Source organism: Quercus suber, unplaced genomic scaffold, assembly GCF_002906115.3.
Source record: "Quercus suber isolate HL8 unplaced genomic scaffold, Cork oak 2.0 scaffold_141, whole genome shotgun sequence".
In the NCBI taxonomy this organism is placed as follows: domain Eukaryota; kingdom Viridiplantae; phylum Streptophyta; class Magnoliopsida; order Fagales; family Fagaceae; genus Quercus; species Quercus suber.
Genome location: NW_027069602.1, coordinates 992842 through 1013001, shown reverse-complemented (window position 1 = coordinate 1013001; position 20160 = coordinate 992842). Strand labels below are relative to the sequence as shown.

The following is a 20160-nucleotide window of genomic DNA, read 5'->3' as shown; positions in this document are numbered from 1 at the left end:
CCTTTGATTGAATCCTTGAATCGGTGGTAAGGGGAAAGAATTAAAACCGTTCAAGTTAGAAAGAAGCAAGAGGGCTTTTAGAATATCTCCAAGAGGAGCAAGAGAGAATTGAAACTAATTTTGACTTCCAGATGCTATCATGCCATTGCTCTATTGAGTGGCTAGCCACTTATAGCAATTTGGTCGAGTATGACCGGCAGCTCCACAATGATGACAGAGATGCTGCTTCTTTTATTTAGGCTTTTGAGAGTTAGCCTTCTTAGTTCTAGGGTTTTTAGCATCTTTCTTATCTTGTTTAGGGGGTGCTCCTAAGATAGATTTACCATTGTCTAAGTTCTCATTAGCTAATTCAATTTTGACATCAGTGTTCTCAATTTCAGTGTTATTAATAGGAGAAACAAAAACAGTATTGCTAGTAGAAGCAGTATTAGAGAAAGAAAGACCATACCCCAAGCTAGTTCGATCTGAAGCAGATTTCTGATTTCCAAGCATCTCATCAAGCTTTGCACTTGAAGTCCTCTCCAATTGAGCTCTAACTTGAAACAGCTCAGCTTCAAACTTTTTGGTCTTCTCAGCCAAAAGTTGTTCTCAAGCCTCAGTACTTCAATAGTTTAATTCGCCTCATCAACCTTTGTGGACAACTCTTCACGATCAAGTTCCACATCACTGAGCTTCTTGGTGGCCAGCCTATATAATTTCTCATGCTTCTCAGAGAGCTTGTAAAGCTTCTCATAGGCTGAGTGGATATCATCTTGATCATCCATCTTCTCAAATTTGGACTCCACCAATTCTTCTTCTTCATCCACTTCTTCAACAATCCCCTCAGTAGGATTGATTGTTGCAGAGAAGGCATTTAAGATTCCGTCATCCTCACTGTCGGAATCATCTTCAGGCTAAGTGTCACTCAAGGTTGCAGCAAGTGCCTTACTCTTCCTAATGCTCTTAAGATATGTTGGGCATTCATGCTTCATGTGACCGAATCCATGACATCCGAAACACTTTGGTCCAGCTGGAATAGTGTACTGACCGCCATCGTTAGTGTCCTTCTTCCCTTTGTCTTGGTTCTTAAACTAAGAAGAACTGGATTGGCTGCGGTCCTTGTTGAAGTTTCTCCCATTGGCATTCTTCATAAACTTCTTAAACTGCCTTGTAATGTAGGACTTCATCTTAGAATCTTCATCATCGAAAGACTCATCTGTATCACTGCTCTTTGCCTTCAAGGCCATGCTCTTGCCTTTACTGGTTTTGCCAATCCTAGATAGTCCTAGCTCGTAGGTCTGCAAGTTTCCAACCAGCTCAGTCAAAGGAATTTTGTCAATGTCCTTTGATTTTCCTATTGCCGTAATCTTGGCATGGAATCTCTCAGGTAGAGATCTGAGCACCTTCCTCACAACCTTGGGTTCAGGGATGGTTTCTCCAAGATTAAAGGCTGAGTTCACTATGTCTTTTAGCTTGGCATTGAACTCATCAAACGACTCATCCTCCTCCATCTTAATTTCTTCAAAGCTTGTAGTGAGCCTCTAAAGTTTTGAATCTTTGACAGCCTTTGTTCCTTTGTAGGTTGTCTGAAGGATGATCCAAGCCTCCTTAGCAGTTTTAGTTGAGGATATCTTCTTGAACTCCTCATTGGTGACTGCACTAAATAGGGCATTTAACGCTCTGCTGTTGAAGTTAGCCGCCTTGATCTTTACGTTATCTCAATCGACCGGTTCTTCTTTTGGCTTGGTCTAGCCAATCTCTACAGCCTACCACACCTTCTCATCTAAAAACTGCAAGAAAGCTCTTATGCATACTTTCCAATATGCATAGTTAGTGCCATTAAATAAAGGAGGTATAATTAATGACTATCCTCTATCCATGACAAACAAGGGTCAATGGATCAACACAGCAAATATTAAACCTAATTAGAGTGTGCCTGCTCTGATACCACTTGATAGGCTACAATCTGAATGACCCCTTGTGATTAAACCAATTAATTAATTAGCCAAGTTATTAATTAATCAATTTATCATGCAATTGCGTGGAAGCACAAACAAATCACCAAATAACTAAAATATGCAGCGAAAAATAAATGACACGGTGTTTTGTAAACGAATGGAGAAAAACCTCGTGGCAAAAACTCCACCGGGTGATTTTCAGGTCACCACTTCTGAAACTCCACTATTATCAAATCAAGCAGTTACAAGTAAAGGAATCCCAAGTACCTTACCAACCTATAGTTGAACTCTTACCCCAATACCCAATTGGACTTGATCTGTAGTGACAGTTCCTACCTTTGATGCACGGCTCCTAAGTACGTGACTAACCAATGCGCGGATCCCAGTACGCGACTTCAGAACACCAACTTAAGGAAGAAAGGTTGGCTACAAAGTTCTTCAGTTCATCTTACACGATGAAGATCAGGAAGATGCTTGGTCACAAAACTCTATGGTGCAAATACACAGCAACTTCTTCAGAGAAGATGAACTAGGTCAAGAACTTCATCTTTTGATCACAATTTGCTTGAACAGAGATTGCTCAATGAATTTGCAACTTGTGTCACACTTGACAGCTCTTAAAACAATCCTTTTATATGTTTAGTATTTGGAGAAAAGAATGCCCAAAAACATATTCACGGATCCCAAGAAAATCAGATCAGAAAATCTAAATTTTTAAATCTTGACAGATAGCAGGTGTCGAGGTAGCTATTGAGCAGGTGTCGAGATTTAATGAAATTGCATTTCAGCTTGCTTTTTCTTGGACAGATTTGATGACTTCAATACTTGACCTTGAAACCTTGTTTCTTAAAGTATTAAAAACATCTAGAACTACCCAATTACAAGTAAAGTGCGTTTTGTCAAAAGATTAGCCAATATACATAAATAAGTGACATATGTTCTTAACAAGTGAAAACACATATGTCCTAACAGCGTGTTCCACTGCGATCTCAAGTCGGAAAATCTCCTTCTTGACGAAAATTGGGATTTGAAGGTCTTCGATTTTGAACTCTCAGCCGTAAAAGACCAGATCTGACCCGTCAGTTTGCTCCACATGCTTTGCAGTACACCTGCTTACGTGGCGCCAGAGATTCTGGCGAAGCATGCCACGATGTTTGTTCTAAATTCGTAGGTTTCATGGGTAAATTTTTGTTGGGTTGTGGTTCCAATTTAGGTCAAGGTGGCGGTGGTTGGTGGTTTCGATATGGGTTTGGTGTGTGGCTTGCTTCGTGGTTTGGTTCTTTATTTTTGGTTTGGTTTGTGATTTTAATTGTGGGTTTGGTCACTGTAATTGTCCCTGGGTTCATGGCTTGCTTCAGACGTGGTGGTTGATGGGTTGTTCTGAGTTTGAGATTTTTTTGTTTGGATTGGTTGTTTTGTATTTTTGGATTGATTTGATACTATGAGACTTTAGGATTTGATGATATTGTTGGGTTTGAGAAAATTGTGATTTTGAGATTTTTAATTTTTGGACTTTAATTTTTGGGTTTGTGTTCTTAGATATGGGTTTGTATTCTTATTCAAGACACACTTAGATCTCAATTCATGCAATTTTTAGTTTTTAATTCTGTTTTTAGTTTTTTTATTTAGTTAAAATTAATAAATTGATTTTTTAATTTAGATGTTGACGTGGCATTTTTTAATGCCAAAAAACGTTTTTTATTATTAGTTTAGATCATGTGGACATTAATTTATTATTATTTATTCTTGCCGTTTGTCACGACAGCTTTCTCCATTTCTGATGTAACGGTAGGGACCAAAACAAGAAGCGTTTTTCAGGATAGGGACTAAAAGCGGCTTTTCGTCAAAGGAAAATTCAAAAAAAAAAAAAAAATTGGGACTCCAAATGTCCCAAGTTGGTAAAAAAATGTAATAAACAAATTAGACTAGTAACATTAGCCCAAATTGATAATATATATATGAGGAAAAAAAAAACCTTAAAGCTCATGCAGTAATAAGTCGTCACCTTAACGACTTAACCTAAACATAAAACAAAAGAGAAGTGAAGAGACTAGCAAGACTACTAGAGAGTTGAAAGCAAGTGCAAGAAGCTAAGAAATCTGACAGTGAGTCCACTGTGAGAGAGACCATCATCAACAATAGATTTTTTTTTTTTTTTTGGTTAAAATAGTAATTCTGTTGTTAGTTGCTTTCTCATGATATATATTGGCTGGCAATTGTTTACATTTTTTTGTGATCAATAAAATTAGAATTGATATAATTTGGCACTACTTTTTATTAGTAATTTCACTTATTTGTGTCAAAAATTACTTATTTTTTTCAATGCTTCTTTAATATATGTTATGAATTATAATTATGAGTATTTTTTAGTATTTTTTTAATTGGAAAGTAGGATCTTACGATCCTTATGCCAATCCTTCGATCTGATTCTCGAACCCTCTCATCAATACCGTGTAGGATCTTGATCCTAATAACTACAGAAGTAAGAATAAAAATGAATAGAAAATAAATACAAACTTGCTACAATAGTTGCTATAAATACAAACTTATTGTTCACATTTGCTAAAAAGCTACTTTATTTATTTTATTTACTTATTTAACAATAGTCAACATCCAATTTAGAATATAATGAAATAATATAAAAAATGAGAGAGAGAGAGAGAGAGAGAGAGAGAGAGAATAAAAATGAATAAAATGTAAATACAAACTTACTACAATAGTTGCTATAAATACAAAATTACTATTCGCATTTGCTAAAATATTTTAGCAATACACGCCTAGGTAAAGCTCAATTTGAGCACGTGTTTTGCTAAAATAACTATTTGGGGATTTTACACCTCCAATACTAATGCTCTTAAGTACTAGTTCAATGTTTTCATGTGTATAATATGTTACAACATATGAAAGTTTTAATGTAAAATTAGAATTTGTTACAACATATGAAAGTTTTAATGTAAAATTGGAAGTAACTTTAAATTTTCTTTTTTTTTTTTAGGAAATTAATTCCTAAATTTTGATATTTCTTATATGCGGTGCAAGGAATACTAAATTTTTTACTAGAAAACCTTTATAAATGAAACTATCATAAATTAAAAATAAATAAATAAATAAAAGTTATTCATACCTACATTTATTTTGTTATAGAAATTAGACATTCACATTTATTGTTATAGTAGTTTATAGAGATTATATATGAACGGTTTTTAGACCCCTTAAACACACAGATTGCGTAGCCTAGATTAATTAGCCAAGTTGTTACTTAGTCAAATTAAGCAATTCTAGGTTAAAACAATCCAAACAATCATATCCAGAATATAAAGCAGCGGAAAATAAATAACACAAGATATGATCACCCAGGAAACCACTCGGTAAAAACCTGGGGAGGATTTGACCCACCGATCCTCAAGGCTAACCTGAATTCACTATGAAAGAATTGAAGTTCGTACAAAAGGACTACAAGCTCCCCGCTCGACTTCCTAATGCTACCCACCAGTAGAACTTCCTGACACGACCACGCGCAGGCTCCGAATCCACGGACTACTTCTTTCTTGAATTCCTCAATCAGCTACAAGCTCCCCGCTTGCTTTTCTTTTAAGTTCCAATGGTTGCAACAGTAATGATCTTCAAGATGTTGAAATAATCTCCACCATGAAAACCCTAAGTTTTGTGTAAAGGAAAGCTCCTCAAAGATCTCACACGAGATTCACACAAAACAGCAATGTATGAGCAACAATACAATATGGACAACCTTCAAAAACGTGGCTAGGGTTTTATTTATATACCTAGGGTAAAAACATAAAACCCTAAACGTTTAATGAAGTAGGGCTGAGTTGGAAATTCTGCAGAAAATTCAACCTGTGCGATTTTCGATCGATCGAGTCTATTCTTCGATCGATCGAGCCAGGCCGAAAGTCCCAAGTACTTCTGCAGCCACTCGATTCCAACTTTACAATATTAAACCAACTTTGAGCAAGTCTAAATAAGACTAAATACAATGTTTTGATCATGGTTTGCCAACATTACAAATTAGAGTTCTAAATACATAAAATCCTAAGACCTTAGAACCTAACAAACTCCCCCTTTGGCAATCCGTGACAAAACCCTAATTAACAGCTCAAAGTTTTACAAATAAAAAGCCCTTTACAAAGATAATGCTCATAAAATTCAATTCAGCCTAACTACTATCCATAGTTGCAAGTGTAGACAGCAGCTTAGTTGAATCAACCTGTATAATCCTGAAATACTCAACAAACGCATAAACGCATGTGTGACAGTAAAGAGTAAAACAACAGGTATAACATTCTTGTAAGATCCACACAACACAAAATAAAGACATATAAAAATGAACAAGTCATAAATATAAATCAATACGCAGTGAATCATAAAGCAACAAGAATCAATAAAAAATATCATGTATATCAATCAATGTTACTCCCCCTAACATGAATATCCCCAAAAATGATATACAAAGTGAAGCACATAGATACAATCTAAAACTCCACAAGCTCCTCTAAAAAAAAAAAAATCTCCCCCTAACAACAAAAACTCTACTACAAGTCAAAACTCCACTCCCCCTTTTTGTGACGGAATGCCAAAGGGCAATCACAAGTCGCCATCAAAAGGAGGTGGTGAGGGTGAATGAAGACGCGCAAGATCAGCTCGGAGAGCACGCATCTCATCCAGCAAGTCCACCAAAATCTGACCATGAGCCTGCTGAACAGTCATGACAGTCTCCAAAGTACGACGAACATCAAAGTCGGCCGAAGGAGATGGAGGAACATCAGCAGCAGCAGCATCATCACCAACTGGAATAGGAATATCCTCACCAGCAAGACCTGCAGAAGAAGAAGGAGGAGGTGCGCTACTAGAGGGCTCAGATCTAGGGTGTTTAGAACCAGCTCGAAGATGAGCGGCCCTCTGTCTAAGAAAAGACGCACCTAAAGGACCTATCACATGGACGGGCTCAGAGGAAGGAAAGTCACTAAGACCAAGATAGAGAAGAATCCTATGAATGAAAATAGGATGAACAAGAGCATGAGCAGTAGATGAACTCCTATAAACTTCGTTCAAAGAACGAAGAAAAAGATGGGGAAAACTAATAGGAGCATCAGTAACAAGAGCGTACAGAAATACACACCTCTCAAGAGGAATGGTGTGAACATGGGAAATAGGCCAGATCGAATGACAAGCTATCCGAAAGAACAGATAGTGCAACCCAGAGAGCTCAGCAGAAGTGATCCGAGGATCAGAACCCCACTGGACAGTAGTACCAGTGACGTATGACAAAACATCGCTAATCTCGGGAGACTCATCATAAGGATAGACAGGATGCTGGACCAAAGGTACCCCTAGAGCATCAGCCACTACCCGAGGAGTAATGGTGTACTCTACGCCTCGTATCCAACTCTTAACTAGAGTGTTGGAATCATAGACGCGGATAGAGATGTTCGAATAGAACTCTCTAATCAAGGCAGAAGGTGGAGGAGGATCAGAAACATCCACCAAGGGTAACCAACCCCGACGCTCAAAATTTGCCCTAATGGCAGGATCAAGCTCATCTAATAGCACAGAACGCTCAGCCCAAATCTTTCTCTTAACGGTCAGTTTCTCAAAAGTCTCTTGGTTTGCCTCACTCGGAAACCTCTCACTATCAAAGGATGGAGGGGGTGAAGGAGAAGGTGAGGGAACACTCCTACGGGCTCTAGTTTTCCTAGGCATAGTGCTAAGGAAAGGACAGAGACACACAGAGAAAAACACAAAGAAACAAGAGAAAACAAAACCAAGGGCAGACTGCAAATTAGCACAATAAATAATATAGAACAAAAATCTATATGATGCATGAACAATAACATGTTGTGATGCATGATCTAAATGCAGTGACAAATTAAGTTTAATTGAGAGTAATTGGACAAAATTGGCTTGAACAAGGAATTTCTATCAAAAATCCCAAAATTTGAAAAATCACTTGAAAATTTTTGTAACAAATTGATGAATTAAGCATTACAAAACACAGCACATAGATTATAATGCTTAATTGCACCAACACAACAAGCCAATTTCATCAAATTCTATCCAATTTAACAAAAGCCCCAATTCGGATCAAGAACAAACCCTAGAATTTTCAATTTTTCACAAAACACAAAATTGATCAAATTAACCACCAAGGATCATTAATATAATGTGTCCCCACAAAAACCCAATGATCAATTTCATAAAATAAGGTTTGAATCAACAGAAAATCCAAAAAGAATCAAGTCCGAAAATTACCCTTAAATGCATGGATTTATGCATGAAATAATGAAAATAAAATCAAAAGGAAGGGCAAAAGAGTCTTACCGGCTTGAGGAAGGAGAGATTTGGCAAAAAGAACGGAGGAAAACGACAAAATCTCAAAGGTGGAGCCTTGCCAACGCGGAGAGAGAAGGAAAAGTTTGAAAAAATTTTGAAAAGTACCTTTGAAAAAGTCAGAACTGGACTTTTAAAAAGCTTTTCCACGATTTTCGATCGATCGAAAATTACATTCGATCGATCGAAAAGCACAGTCATTTTAAGACAAATGAGAGCACTTTTTCGATTGATCGAAAAATAGGTTGGATCGATCGAAAAGGGCAGAGGCTCACAAAATTTTGGAAAAAACACAGTTTTTGAAAGACACAAGCCGAATTTTAAAAATAACTCCTCAAAGCATTTAATTGAAGAAACAAAATGCATGAGTATGAGATGGAATGCTTTTTCAAAAACCCAAAATTTTGAACCCAATATTCTTAAACAAATTGCAATCAACCTCCCATTATATTTTCTCAAGCAACAAATATGTTGTGCATAAATCTCAAGATATTTTCAAACTTGGTTGGTCAGACCAAAAACACACACTAGCATGTACAGTGTTTAACAAAGAGTAACTTGTGTCGTGTGTGATACTAGCAAAAACTTGAGATACATGTGAGGTGATATGTGAATAGCAATCAATCACAAAGTCTACAAAATTCATCACATAGAATTCAAAAGAGACTATCACCTAAAGAGTTACATCCTATAACTCCCACATCTCCTAGAACAAAAGCTTGCAATCATGTAAGTTTCTTGTATTTTTGCCTCTTATTTGCATGAGATGGCATTCAGCCTAATAGTACACACCGGTTTGAATTAAGTGAATTGGCATCAAGCCTAATAGTACACACCAGTTTTAATTTATTTTGAGGCTACACCTTATGTTCTTTTTGTGCATGTGCTACACTTTCTCGAGCACAGAATCTTATGATATGCACTAAGGTGTTCATGATTGGCTAGTGAACAGTGGTGAGATGGTTATTTATGCCTTTCTCAAAAGGATCAAGTCCGACAGTCAAATAACATGTGACTTCAAGATTAAGACAAAGTGATAAACACCATAAACATCTTTCCCACACAACATGCACTACAAAGCTCAAACTAGTAAAGTGCAATAAAGTAAGCTCATCCAAGCTAAACAAGGTACATAAGACATGTTATGTGTAAATAAATTGACCAACCTTGTTTTTCAAAAATCAAGAACATTATGTTCAACATAAATTTTGCTTCCTTCTTTTCCTTTTTTTTTTTTTTTTTTTTTTTTTTTTTTTTATTTAAAGGAAAACAAATAAATCCTAGAATGAAATGCATGAATGTAATGCAATGCAAGTCCTAGAACAAAGAAAAAAAAAAAAAAACAAAGAACAATGGTCACAAAAGAATAGAGCAATGAAGCACAAGGACCAAGAAAGTCAAAAACAACTTAGGGACACCGAAGAACACCAATCACTTGACGGAGTGTCTCAAACTTACTACCATCAAGAGGTTTGGTAAAGATGTCAGCATTTTGACGATCAGTAGGGATATATTCAAGAACAACAATTTTCTTTTCAACCAAATCCCTAATGAAGTGATATCTAAGTTCAATGTGTTTGGTCTTAGAGTGTTGGACAGGATTTTTAGAGATATCTATAGCACTAGAGTTATCACAATAGACAACCATGGTGTCTTGAGGAATCCCATAATCACTCAAAAGCTTTTTCATCCAAAGGAGTTGAGAACAGCAACTCCCAGCAGCAATATATTCTGCTTCAGCAGTGGATAAAGAAACAGAATTTTGTTTCTTACTCATCCAAGCCACAAGATTGGCTCCAACATAAAAACACCCCCCAGTGGTGCTTTTTCTATCATCAGCATTCCCAGCCCAATCAGAATCAGAAAAACCAGCAAGAGACAAATTAGACTCTTTGCTATAAAATAACCCATAATCACAGGTTCCACTCACATATTTGATAATTCTCTTAACAGCATTTAAATGAGAAACCTTAGGATTAGACTGAAATCTAGAACAAACACCAACACTATAAGAGATATCAGGCCGACTAGCAGTTAAATACAATAGACATCCAATCATGCTTCTATACAAAGTAATATCAACTGACTCACCTGATGGATCTAGAGTCAATTTTGCATTTGCAGCCATTGGTGTTCTAGCATGAGCGGCTTTGTCCAGTCCAAATCTTTTGACTAAATTCCTTGCATATTTAGCTTGATTGATGTAGATGCCAGACTCTGTTTGCTTTACCTGCAATCCCAAAAAGTAAGTCAGTTCACCAACCATGCTCATTTCAAACATTGCCTTCATTTCATCTGCAAAAGAATGAGCAAGAGAATCATTAGTAGCACCAAAAACAATGTCATCAACATAAATTTGAGCTACAACAAAACCAGTCTTATCCTTTCTTATGAAGAGAGTTGTATCTGCAGATCCCCTTTTGAATCCATGCTCAGTGAGATATGCAGTCAATCTGTCATACCAAGCCCTAGGAGCTTGTTTCAAACCATAAAGAGCTCTCTTCAACTTGTATACATCATCCGGTCTGTGAGAATCTACAAATCCCTTAGGTTGCTCAACATACACCTCTTCTTGTAACATCCCATTTAAGAAAGCACTTTTGACATCCATTTGATACAACTTGAAGTTCAGGTGACTTGCAATGGCCAACAGTATCCGAATGGATTCCAATCTTGCAACTGGTGCAAAGGTCTCATCAAAATCAATCCCTTCCACTTGTGTGTATCCTTGTGCAACAAGTCTTGATTTGTTTCTAATCACAGTGCCGTGTTCATCTGACTTGTTCTTAAAGATCCATTTAGTTCCAATCACATTTACATTTTCAGGCCTAGGAACTAATTCCCACACATCATTCCGAACAAATTGATGAAGCTCTTCATGCATGGAATTTACCCAATCAGCATCTTGTAGTGCCTCATCTACCTTTTTCGGTTCAAATTGGGACAAATAACATGAGTGTGTGATCACATTCAGGGCTTTTGATCTCAATCTCATGTTATCATTCAGACTTCCCAATATATTCGTGGGAGGATGATTCAATCTCACTCTAGAGGTTGGACGTTTAACAAGGGAGGTTGTGGTACCTTTCTGTTCAAATATAGGACTGAACTCACTTTGTACCTGTCGAGTGTCATGAACCGGAGTGGATGGTTCTGAACTTGAGGGTACTGAGACTGTATCATTCAACACCAGCAACTCTTCCTCACTATGTTTCACAACATACTCAGGAAGGGGAGAATCATTAACCTCTAAAGACTTATCTTGAGCAGGAACAGTGCTTTCAGAAGAGGTTTCTGGACATACTTCATCATTTATTACAACATTTGAAGATTCCATGACTGTCTTGGTTCTCAGATTGTATACTCTATAAGCTCTGCTGGTGGAAGAGTATCCTAGAAAGTATCCTTTGTCACTCTTTGCATCAAATTTTTCTAGGTTCTCTCTATCACGTAGAATGTAACAGTCACTGCCAAATATCCTGAAATACTTGACAACAGGTTTCTTCCCTCTCCAGAGTTCATAGGGAGTTTTCTTGGAGTCAGGTCTAAAATACACCCGGTTGAGTGTATGACAAGCAGTGTTGACAGCCTCTCCCCAGAAGGACTTGGGCAACTTTTTGTTGTGTAACATGACTCGTGCCATTTCCTGTACAACTCTGTTTTTTCTCTCCACAATCCCATTCTGTTGAGGTGTCTTGGGTGATGAGAACTCTTGGTGAGTGCCTTGATTATTGCAGAAAGTAGCCAGCTTGGTATTCTCAAATTCTCTTCCATGATCACTTCTGATTCTGGCTATCACAGCATCTTTCTCAACCTGCAATTTCTTGCATAGATGAATCATCTTCTCAGGAGCCTCAGCTTTATCTTTCAAAAGCACAACCCAAGTATATCTAGTAAAATCATCCACAACAACTAGAATATACTTCTTTCCACCCAAACTTTGAACTCTGGCAGGACCCATGAGATCAATGTGTAATAACTCTAAAGGTCTTGAAGTTTGAACACTAGTCACAGAAGGATGCTTGGATTTTACTTGTTTACCTATCTGACATGGTCCACAAATGCACTTATCAATCTTCTCAAATTTAGGTAAACCGATAACTGCCTCACACTTGGAAATCTTCTCTAACTGCTTATGACTAGCATGCCCCAACCGTTGATGCCACAAATCAACTTGATCAATCTTTGCACTAAAGCACTTGTTGTTTACACTTGGTGTTATGCCATAACAGTTGTCAGCTGTCCTTACACCAACACACATACAGTCACCTCCTCCATCAAGTATCTCACATTCATACTTGGTGAAAAGAACATTTAGCCCATTGTCGCAAATCTGACTTATGCTGAGTAAATTGGCCTTTAATCCATCAACATACCAAACATCTTCAAACACTGGCAATCCTGGAATGTCCACAGTACCAATGCCTCTGATCACAGATTTACTTCCATCTCCAAAAGTGACTGTCCCAATCTTTCCTTCAAAGAGAGTTTTGAATAAGTCTTTATTTCCTGTCATGTGCCTGGAACAACCACTATCCAAATACCAAAGACAAGAGTCACGTGCCTTTAAGGCGGTTAGAGCAGTATAACAAACATAATTCTTAGCACATGTGATTAAGCCAATATTCTTGAGGAAAGATTTAACAAAAACAACAAAAGACAAAGATGACAAATAGATAAGTTGACAAATAAGCAGAAACAATTTCCAAGGCTCTATGACAACAGGGGTCAAGGATCAGCTCAGAGATTAAAAATCTCAAACAGAAAGAGCTACCTTGCTCTGATACCACTTGAACGGTTTTTAGACCCTTAAACACACAGATTGCGTAGCCTAGATTAATTAGCCAAGTTGTTACTTAGTCAAATTAAGCAATTCTAGGTTAAAACAATCCAAACAATCATATCCAGAATATAAAGCAGCGGAAAATAAATAACACAAGATATGATCACCCAGGAAACCACTCGGTAAAAACCTGGGGAGGATTTGACCCACCGATCCTTAAGGCTAACCTGAATTCACTATGAAAGAATTGAAGTTCGTACAAAAGGACTACAAGCTCCCCGCTCGACTTCCTAATGCTACCCACCAGTAGAACTTCCTGACACGACCACGCGCAGGCTCCGAATCCACGGACTACTTCTTTCTTGAATTCCTCAATCAGCTACAAGCTCCCCGCTTGCTTTTCTTTTAAGTTCCAATGGTTGCAACATTAATGATCTTCAAGATGTTGAAATAATCTCCACCATAAAAACCCTAAGTTTTGTGTAAAGGAAAGCTCCTCAAAGATCTCACACGAGATTCACACAAAACAGCAATGTATGAGCAACAATACAATATGGACAACCTTCAAAAACGTGGCTAGGGTTTTATTTATATACCTAGGGTAAAAACATAAAACCCTAAACGTTTAATGAAGTAGGGCTGAGTTGGAAATTCTGCAGAAAATTCAACCTGTGCGAATTTCGATCGATCGAGTCTATTCTTCGATCGATCGAGCCAGGCCGAGAGTCCCAAGTACTTCTGCAGCCACTCGATTCCAACTGTACAATATTAAACCAACTTTGAGCAAGACTAAATAAGACTTAATACAATGTTTTGATCATGGTTTGCCAACATTACAAATTAGAGTTCTAAATACATAAAATCCTAAGACCTTAGAACCTAACAATATAGAATTTTGTAATAATTTTCTTAGGACAAAGTTTAGTTACAAATTATGAAAATCTAATTGTTGGATTGTATGTTCTTTACACTCTTAATATATATGTCAACTTTTGTGACAATTGGATATTATTTACTATATGATCTATAAAATTATATTTTATGCGTAATTTTAAACTACAAAAACTTGCAATTCAAATAATTTATTGATGACATAGCTATTGATTTTTAATTTTCTAAAAATTTTGCAAGTATATAAAAAGAAGGTATAATCAAATGATGGATTTGTCAAAATTCACCTCTAATAAAAAGATATTGAGTAAGGTTATAGCCTTAAGCTCCAACAAAATTTGTAGCTAAATTTTATCATTTTTCTCATTCCTTGTATAGAAATGAGCCAACTAAGAGGAAGTAAAATAACTTTGAGCTAAATTACGTGTTGGCTATCAGAGAACTATTTCGTTAATGATGCAAGATGAGATCAATGATCAAAGCAGGAACTCAAGGTTGAAATCACTATTTACTCCATATGTCATTAATTACACTACATGTAGTTTCAGTATTATGTATTGTTAAACTTCAAGTAGCTTAGCGTATAGTCTTATTTATTTATTAAGAAATACTATGATTACGTAAAGTGAGTTGTTATGACAAAAGTTATGTAATTTTATGTAGTCCTAATATTGCTCTTATTGATTAGTTATAGGCTTATAGCTTGAGTTTGAGACACATGTCAACGTCATTAGTTAATTTGTAGTGTCTTGTTGCAGTGGGATTTCAGTTATTACAAGGAGTTGGTTAATTTGTTAGTTCTCTATTTGTTTTGAAGTTAATGTTTTCTAAAAAATAAATCATCTCTCACGTTTTGTTTGTCTCGATGAAAAACCTTATGTGGAGATAACTTTCTATATTTTCTCGTGTTTGGTAGCATGAAAACATATGTCAAACAAAAACTATCGCTTAACTTCTTTTATTTAACAATTAACATATAAGACATTTGTTTTCCAATAAAATTTTGTGAGAATGACTTTAATTCACGCAAAGCTAAATAAGGAAAATAGCTCTATTTTATACGAAACAAAATAAAGAGAAGTTAAAAGATAATTTTATAATTCATTTTAAGGTCATTGCTAAATATAAAAAAATGAAATAGTTTTGTAGAAAATACGTTTTGAAAAATAATTATTTCATTGAAACGAGCTGAACACGAGGGAAGGTTGACCCATGATTTTTTATTTCATTGTCTCGTATAAACAAACAGGGTATAAATTATTTCATTCTAACTCGAATTTAGGATCAATTCGAATCGGAATTCTATTCTTTCATCCGAGTTTTATCGTTGACCCATTATTTCCTTTTTTATTATTCTATTTACTACTTTTAGAGAATGTTGTTGCTCACGTACAGGGAAGCATGTCGTCAGTGATTGGTTTGAACCTAACTCAAAACTCAGCTGTCATTTCTTTTTTTATTTTGGATCATTCAGCTTTCATTTCTTATATCTTATTACTCAAACTCATCTATTCTCATGTCACAATTAATGGTAACAAGAAGCACAATTCCCACATATATATGCCCGGCAGAAACTCAATGGCTTAGCTCAAACAAGAATCACAATATCCACATATTTTTCAGTAAAGTGAATTAGATAGCAAAAAGGAAATTGAGAGAGAAAGAGAGCACAAAAAATCTAAAGCCTGGATTTGTCTTGTACCCAGATTCACGATCAAAATTTTCATGCACATAGAAATTTATTTGAAAACCCAAAATTCTTCTACATCATCTACCACTAATTATTAAACAATCAAATCAGTATAATCCTAACAAATGTCGTCAGGTATAGATCCCTACGACCACCTTTGCATTTTTCTGAACCCTGATGGCACTCTCACTAGATTTTTGACGCTCCCAAAGAAAAAAGCAAACCCTATTGCCACTAATGGTGAGCCTGTGGTCTCCAAGGATCACACTCTCAATGCTGAAAAGAAACCCACGTCCGAATCTACATGCCGACCATCAAATTGCCTCCCAATAATGACACAAGGATTCCGATCATAATTTTCTACCCCTTTTCGAATTGGTACTTTCCTATGTGGGACAGTGAAACCAACGAAAGGATAACCTCAGAGCTCGCATGCCAGATTCCTGCTATTGTTGTCTCCGTTCACTACCGCCTTGCACCAGAAAATAGGTTGCCGGCGCAATACCATGATGGCGTGGACGCAATACTTTGGGTGAGGGAACAGGCATTGAATCCAAACGGTGAGCAATGGATTAAAGATTACGGAGATATTTCAAGGTGTTACCTGTATGGACATGGTAGTGGTGGGAACATATCATTTTTCGCTGCGTTGGAAGCAACGAGAATGGAGTTGGAGCCGTTGAAGATTGTTGGGAATATAATGAACCAACCCCTGTTTGGTGGCATTGTAAGGACACACTCAGAGCTGCAAAATTTTACGGACCCTCTCCACCCCTTGTGCGTACAAGATTTGGTTTGGGAGCTTTCTTTGCCAATTGGTGAAAATCGGGACCATTGGTATTGTAATCCGATAGTGGAAGGCCCGCACACGAGCGCCATTAGCAAGCTTGGTAAGTGCCTAGTGATTGGGTTTGGTGGGGACTTCTTGATCGATCGGCAGCAAGAGTTTATAGCATTGTTGATGAGGCATGAAGTCCAAATTGAAGCACTGTTCCACGATTATGGGTTCCATGCAATCGATCTGGCAGACCCAAAATGGGCGAATGCTATTGTGGAACCGGTTAAAGACTTCATAGCAGAAGCCGAAAACAAACCATGAGTTCTGTACTTCAATTGTTGCTAGTATATTTTTATTTTTACTTTTAGAGTTAAATTAACAACAGTGGTATTAATTTTTATATTTTGTTCACTTTTTATTTTTCTTTTCTCTTCACACCGAGGCTCTCTCTCCCTTCTCAGCTCTCACTACTCATCTTCTCTCTCTCTTCTTCAACTTCCTTCACCAGTTGGTCTTCTTCTTCGAAGCAGTCAAATTGTCCTCCGACTAAGAACTCAGTTTCTTGGTGGTGCCGACTGGTCTTGATCTTTGATGGGCAGTTTGATTTTCACTTTTGGGTTTGTGTATCATCTGGGCAACGCCAATCTTCTCCTCAAGCAATGTTCTTCTTGAGCATTGATGGATTTGTACAACTCGGAGTTTGATTTTCAGTTTCAGTAGCCCATTTTTTTTTATTGATTTATTGTTGTGAATTTTTTTTTGGTTAGCTAAACGAATGGGGTTTACTATTGAAGTTTGTAAAGAATTGTAAACAAATGGGGTTTGATAATGAAATGGGCATTGTTGATTTGGTTGTTCTGGTTGGATTTATTTGTTGATGTTGTTAGATGTTGTTTGTTGATTTTGTTTGGCAGAGGAGAAGGGAGAATATGGGAGAGAGAAAAAAAATTGGGATAGATCAAAATATAATAAAAAGTATAATATTTTAATAAAATATTGTGTATAATGTATAATTTGATGTAGGGGATTTGGAAAAGTGATTGCATAAAAAATAAAAATAAAAAGTAAGTTTTTATGCTAAAATAAACATCAAATTTTACAAAAGCTAGGCATATTCATAATACTCAAAGTGAAGTTTCTCACAAAAAAAAAAAAAAAAAAAACTCAAAGTGAAAGTTGAGATGACCACCTCACAAACCTAGGTAAAACTAATGTTCAATGATTCCATGTGTAAGAACATGTTACAACATACTATAGTTGTATTGTAAAATTGGAAGTAATTTTAGCAATTTTTTTTAGTAAATTGATTCCTAACTTTTGACATATGTTAGAGACATTTTTAGAAATATTAAAAATTTTACTACATAACTTTTATAAACAAAACTATCATAAATTAAAAAGGAGAAAAAAAAAAGAAATTCATTCCTATTATCTAAATTGCCAGTTGGCTATTAGAGAACTATTTCATTAATGACGCAAGATAAGATCGGTGATCAAAACTGGAAGTACTGAATCTACTGATGGTTGAGGTCACTGTTTACTTCATATGTTAAACGATATGTGTAGTTTCGGTATTATGTATTGTTAAACTACAAGTAGCTTAGTGGGATTTCGATTATTACAATTTGTATATAAACAAACACAGTATCAATTATTTCATTCCAATGAGAATTTGGATCAAGTCGAATCTCAATTCTAACCTTTAATCTCGGTTTTAACGCTGGCCATAGTCTTTTTGGGTTATTTTATTCACTACTTTTAGAGCATGAAGGAAAAGGTGTCCTTTTATTTTTATTTTTTGGTAAATGAAGTCAAAGTTGTCGTAACTTATATTTCTAGAACTGTCTAGGGCGTTTGACATGGTAGTTTAAGCAATATTTTTTTAATTTTTAAATAATATTATATATATTTTTATATATTTTTTTACTCGTATTTTTAAAAAGACTAAACTGCATCTAATTTTCGTGATTGCAAACTTGTATTTGTACTGGGGTTTGTGTTATACGAAGATTCAATATCAAAATTGTCATGCACGTAGAAATTTATTAGAAAACCCAAAATTTGTCTACACCATCTACCACAAATTATTAAACAAGCAAATCAAAATAACCATAACTTATGTCGTCAGATACAGATCCCTACGACCATCTTAACATTGCTCTAAACTCTGATGGCACTCTCACTAGATTTATCAATTTCCCAAAGAAAAAAGCAAACCCCATAGCTTGCAATGGCGATCTTGTGGTCTCCAAGGATCACACTCTCAATGACGAAAAGAAAACTCGAGTCCGAATCTACATGCCGACCATCAAATCGCCTCCCAATCGGGCCACAAGGTTTCCCATCATAATTTCCTACCCCTTCTCGAATTGGTACTGTTCTTTATGGGAGTCTGAAATCAACTACATTCTAACCTCAAAGCTTGTATGCCAGGTTCCTGCTATTGTTGTCTCCGTTGACTATCGTGTTGCTCCAGAAAATAGGCTCCCAGCGCAATACCATGATGGTGTGGACGCAATTCTTTGGGTGAGGGAACAGACATTGAATCCAAACGGTGAGCAATGGATTAAAGATTACGGAGATATTTCAAGGTGTTACCTGTATGGACATGGTAGTGGTGGGAACATAGCATTTTTCGCTGCGTTAGAAGCAACGGGAATGGAGTTGGAGCCCTTGAAGATTGTCGGGAATATAATGAACCAACCCCTGTTTGGTGGCATTGTAAGGACAACCTCAGAGCTGCAAAATTCTACAGACCCTTTACTCCCCTTGTGTGCACAAGATTTGGTTTGGGAGTTCTGTTTGCCAAAAGGTGAAAATCGAGACCATTGGTATTGTAATCCCATAATGGAGGGGCCGCACACGAGCGCCATCAGCAAGCTTGGTAGGTGCCTTGTGATTGGGTTCTGTGGGGACTTCATGTTCGATCGGCAGCAAGAGTTTATAAAATTGTTGATGAGGCATGGGGTCCAGATCGAAGCGCTGTTCCACGATTTCGGATTCCATTCTATCGATCTAGTAGATATGGGATGGGCGAATGCTATAATGGAATCGATTGAAGACTTCATAGCAGGAGACGAAAAAAAACCATGAGTTCAACACTTCAATACTTCAATTGTTGCTAATGTATTTTTTATTTTTATTTTTGGAATTAAATTGACGGCAGTGGTATTATCAAGTCACCATCTCAGTCTGTTCAAAAAGGTTGAAGAAAAGAGGACGATCTAACCAGATTTGAGGTCCCTCCTAAACATGAGCAGACTTCACAAGGGTTCGGATCCCCTCTATGTTGTAATTGCCGGTTTGAAAGTTTGAATTAGAGCAAGTATCTGTTTCTTTCTTATTCCTTTTTTTCTTTTTATTTTTTTATAGGAAATCTTTATTTTTATTGTTTTGGATCTGAAGTAAAAAAAAAAAAAAAAAAAGGAAAATTTAGCTACAAAATTGGTTGTAGTTATAGGCTATAAACTCACTCAATATCTTTTTATTGGAGGTGAATTTTGACAAATCCACCATTGATTGCATATTCTTCTTATATACTCCATGTTTACAAAATTTCAAGAAAATTAAAGATCAATAGCTATTTCATAAATAAATTTTAAATTATAAGTTTTTGTAATTTAAAATTATGCATAAAATATAAGATTATAGATTATATAGTAAATGATATCCGATTAACACAAAAATTGACATGTGCATTAAGAGCGTAAAGAACATGTAATTCAACGGTTAGATT

The 20160-nt window shown here is 36.3% G+C and overlaps 2 protein-coding genes across 2 annotated transcripts; both read left to right on the top strand.

The window, feature by feature from the left end:
- Positions 1-15694: 15694 nt before the first annotated feature.
- LOC112039808 (probable carboxylesterase 9) lies at positions 15695-16824 on the top strand. The gene has a single exon (XM_024072712.2). It carries the CDS (start codon positions 15951-15953, stop codon positions 16743-16745), a length of 795 nt encoding a protein of 264 aa, XP_023928480.2. The 5' UTR covers positions 15695-15950; the 3' UTR covers positions 16746-16824.
- Positions 16825-18542: 1718 nt separating this feature from the next.
- On the top strand, positions 18543-19517 carry LOC112039803 (probable carboxylesterase 9). The gene has a single exon (XM_024072708.1). The coding sequence runs from the start codon at positions 18543-18545 to the stop codon at positions 19515-19517; it is 975 nt and encodes a 324-aa protein (XP_023928476.1).
- The last annotated feature ends 643 nt before the right edge of the window (positions 19518-20160 follow it).

Bases quoted from the DNA above. Each gene is read 5' to 3' on its own strand.
- LOC112039808 (XM_024072712.2), top strand. From the start codon at position 15,951: ATGCCGACCATCAAATTGCCTCCCAATAATGACACAAGGATTCCGATC.
- LOC112039803 (XM_024072708.1), top strand. From the start codon at position 18,543: ATGTCGTCAGATACAGATCCCTACGACCATCTTAACATTGCTCTAAAC.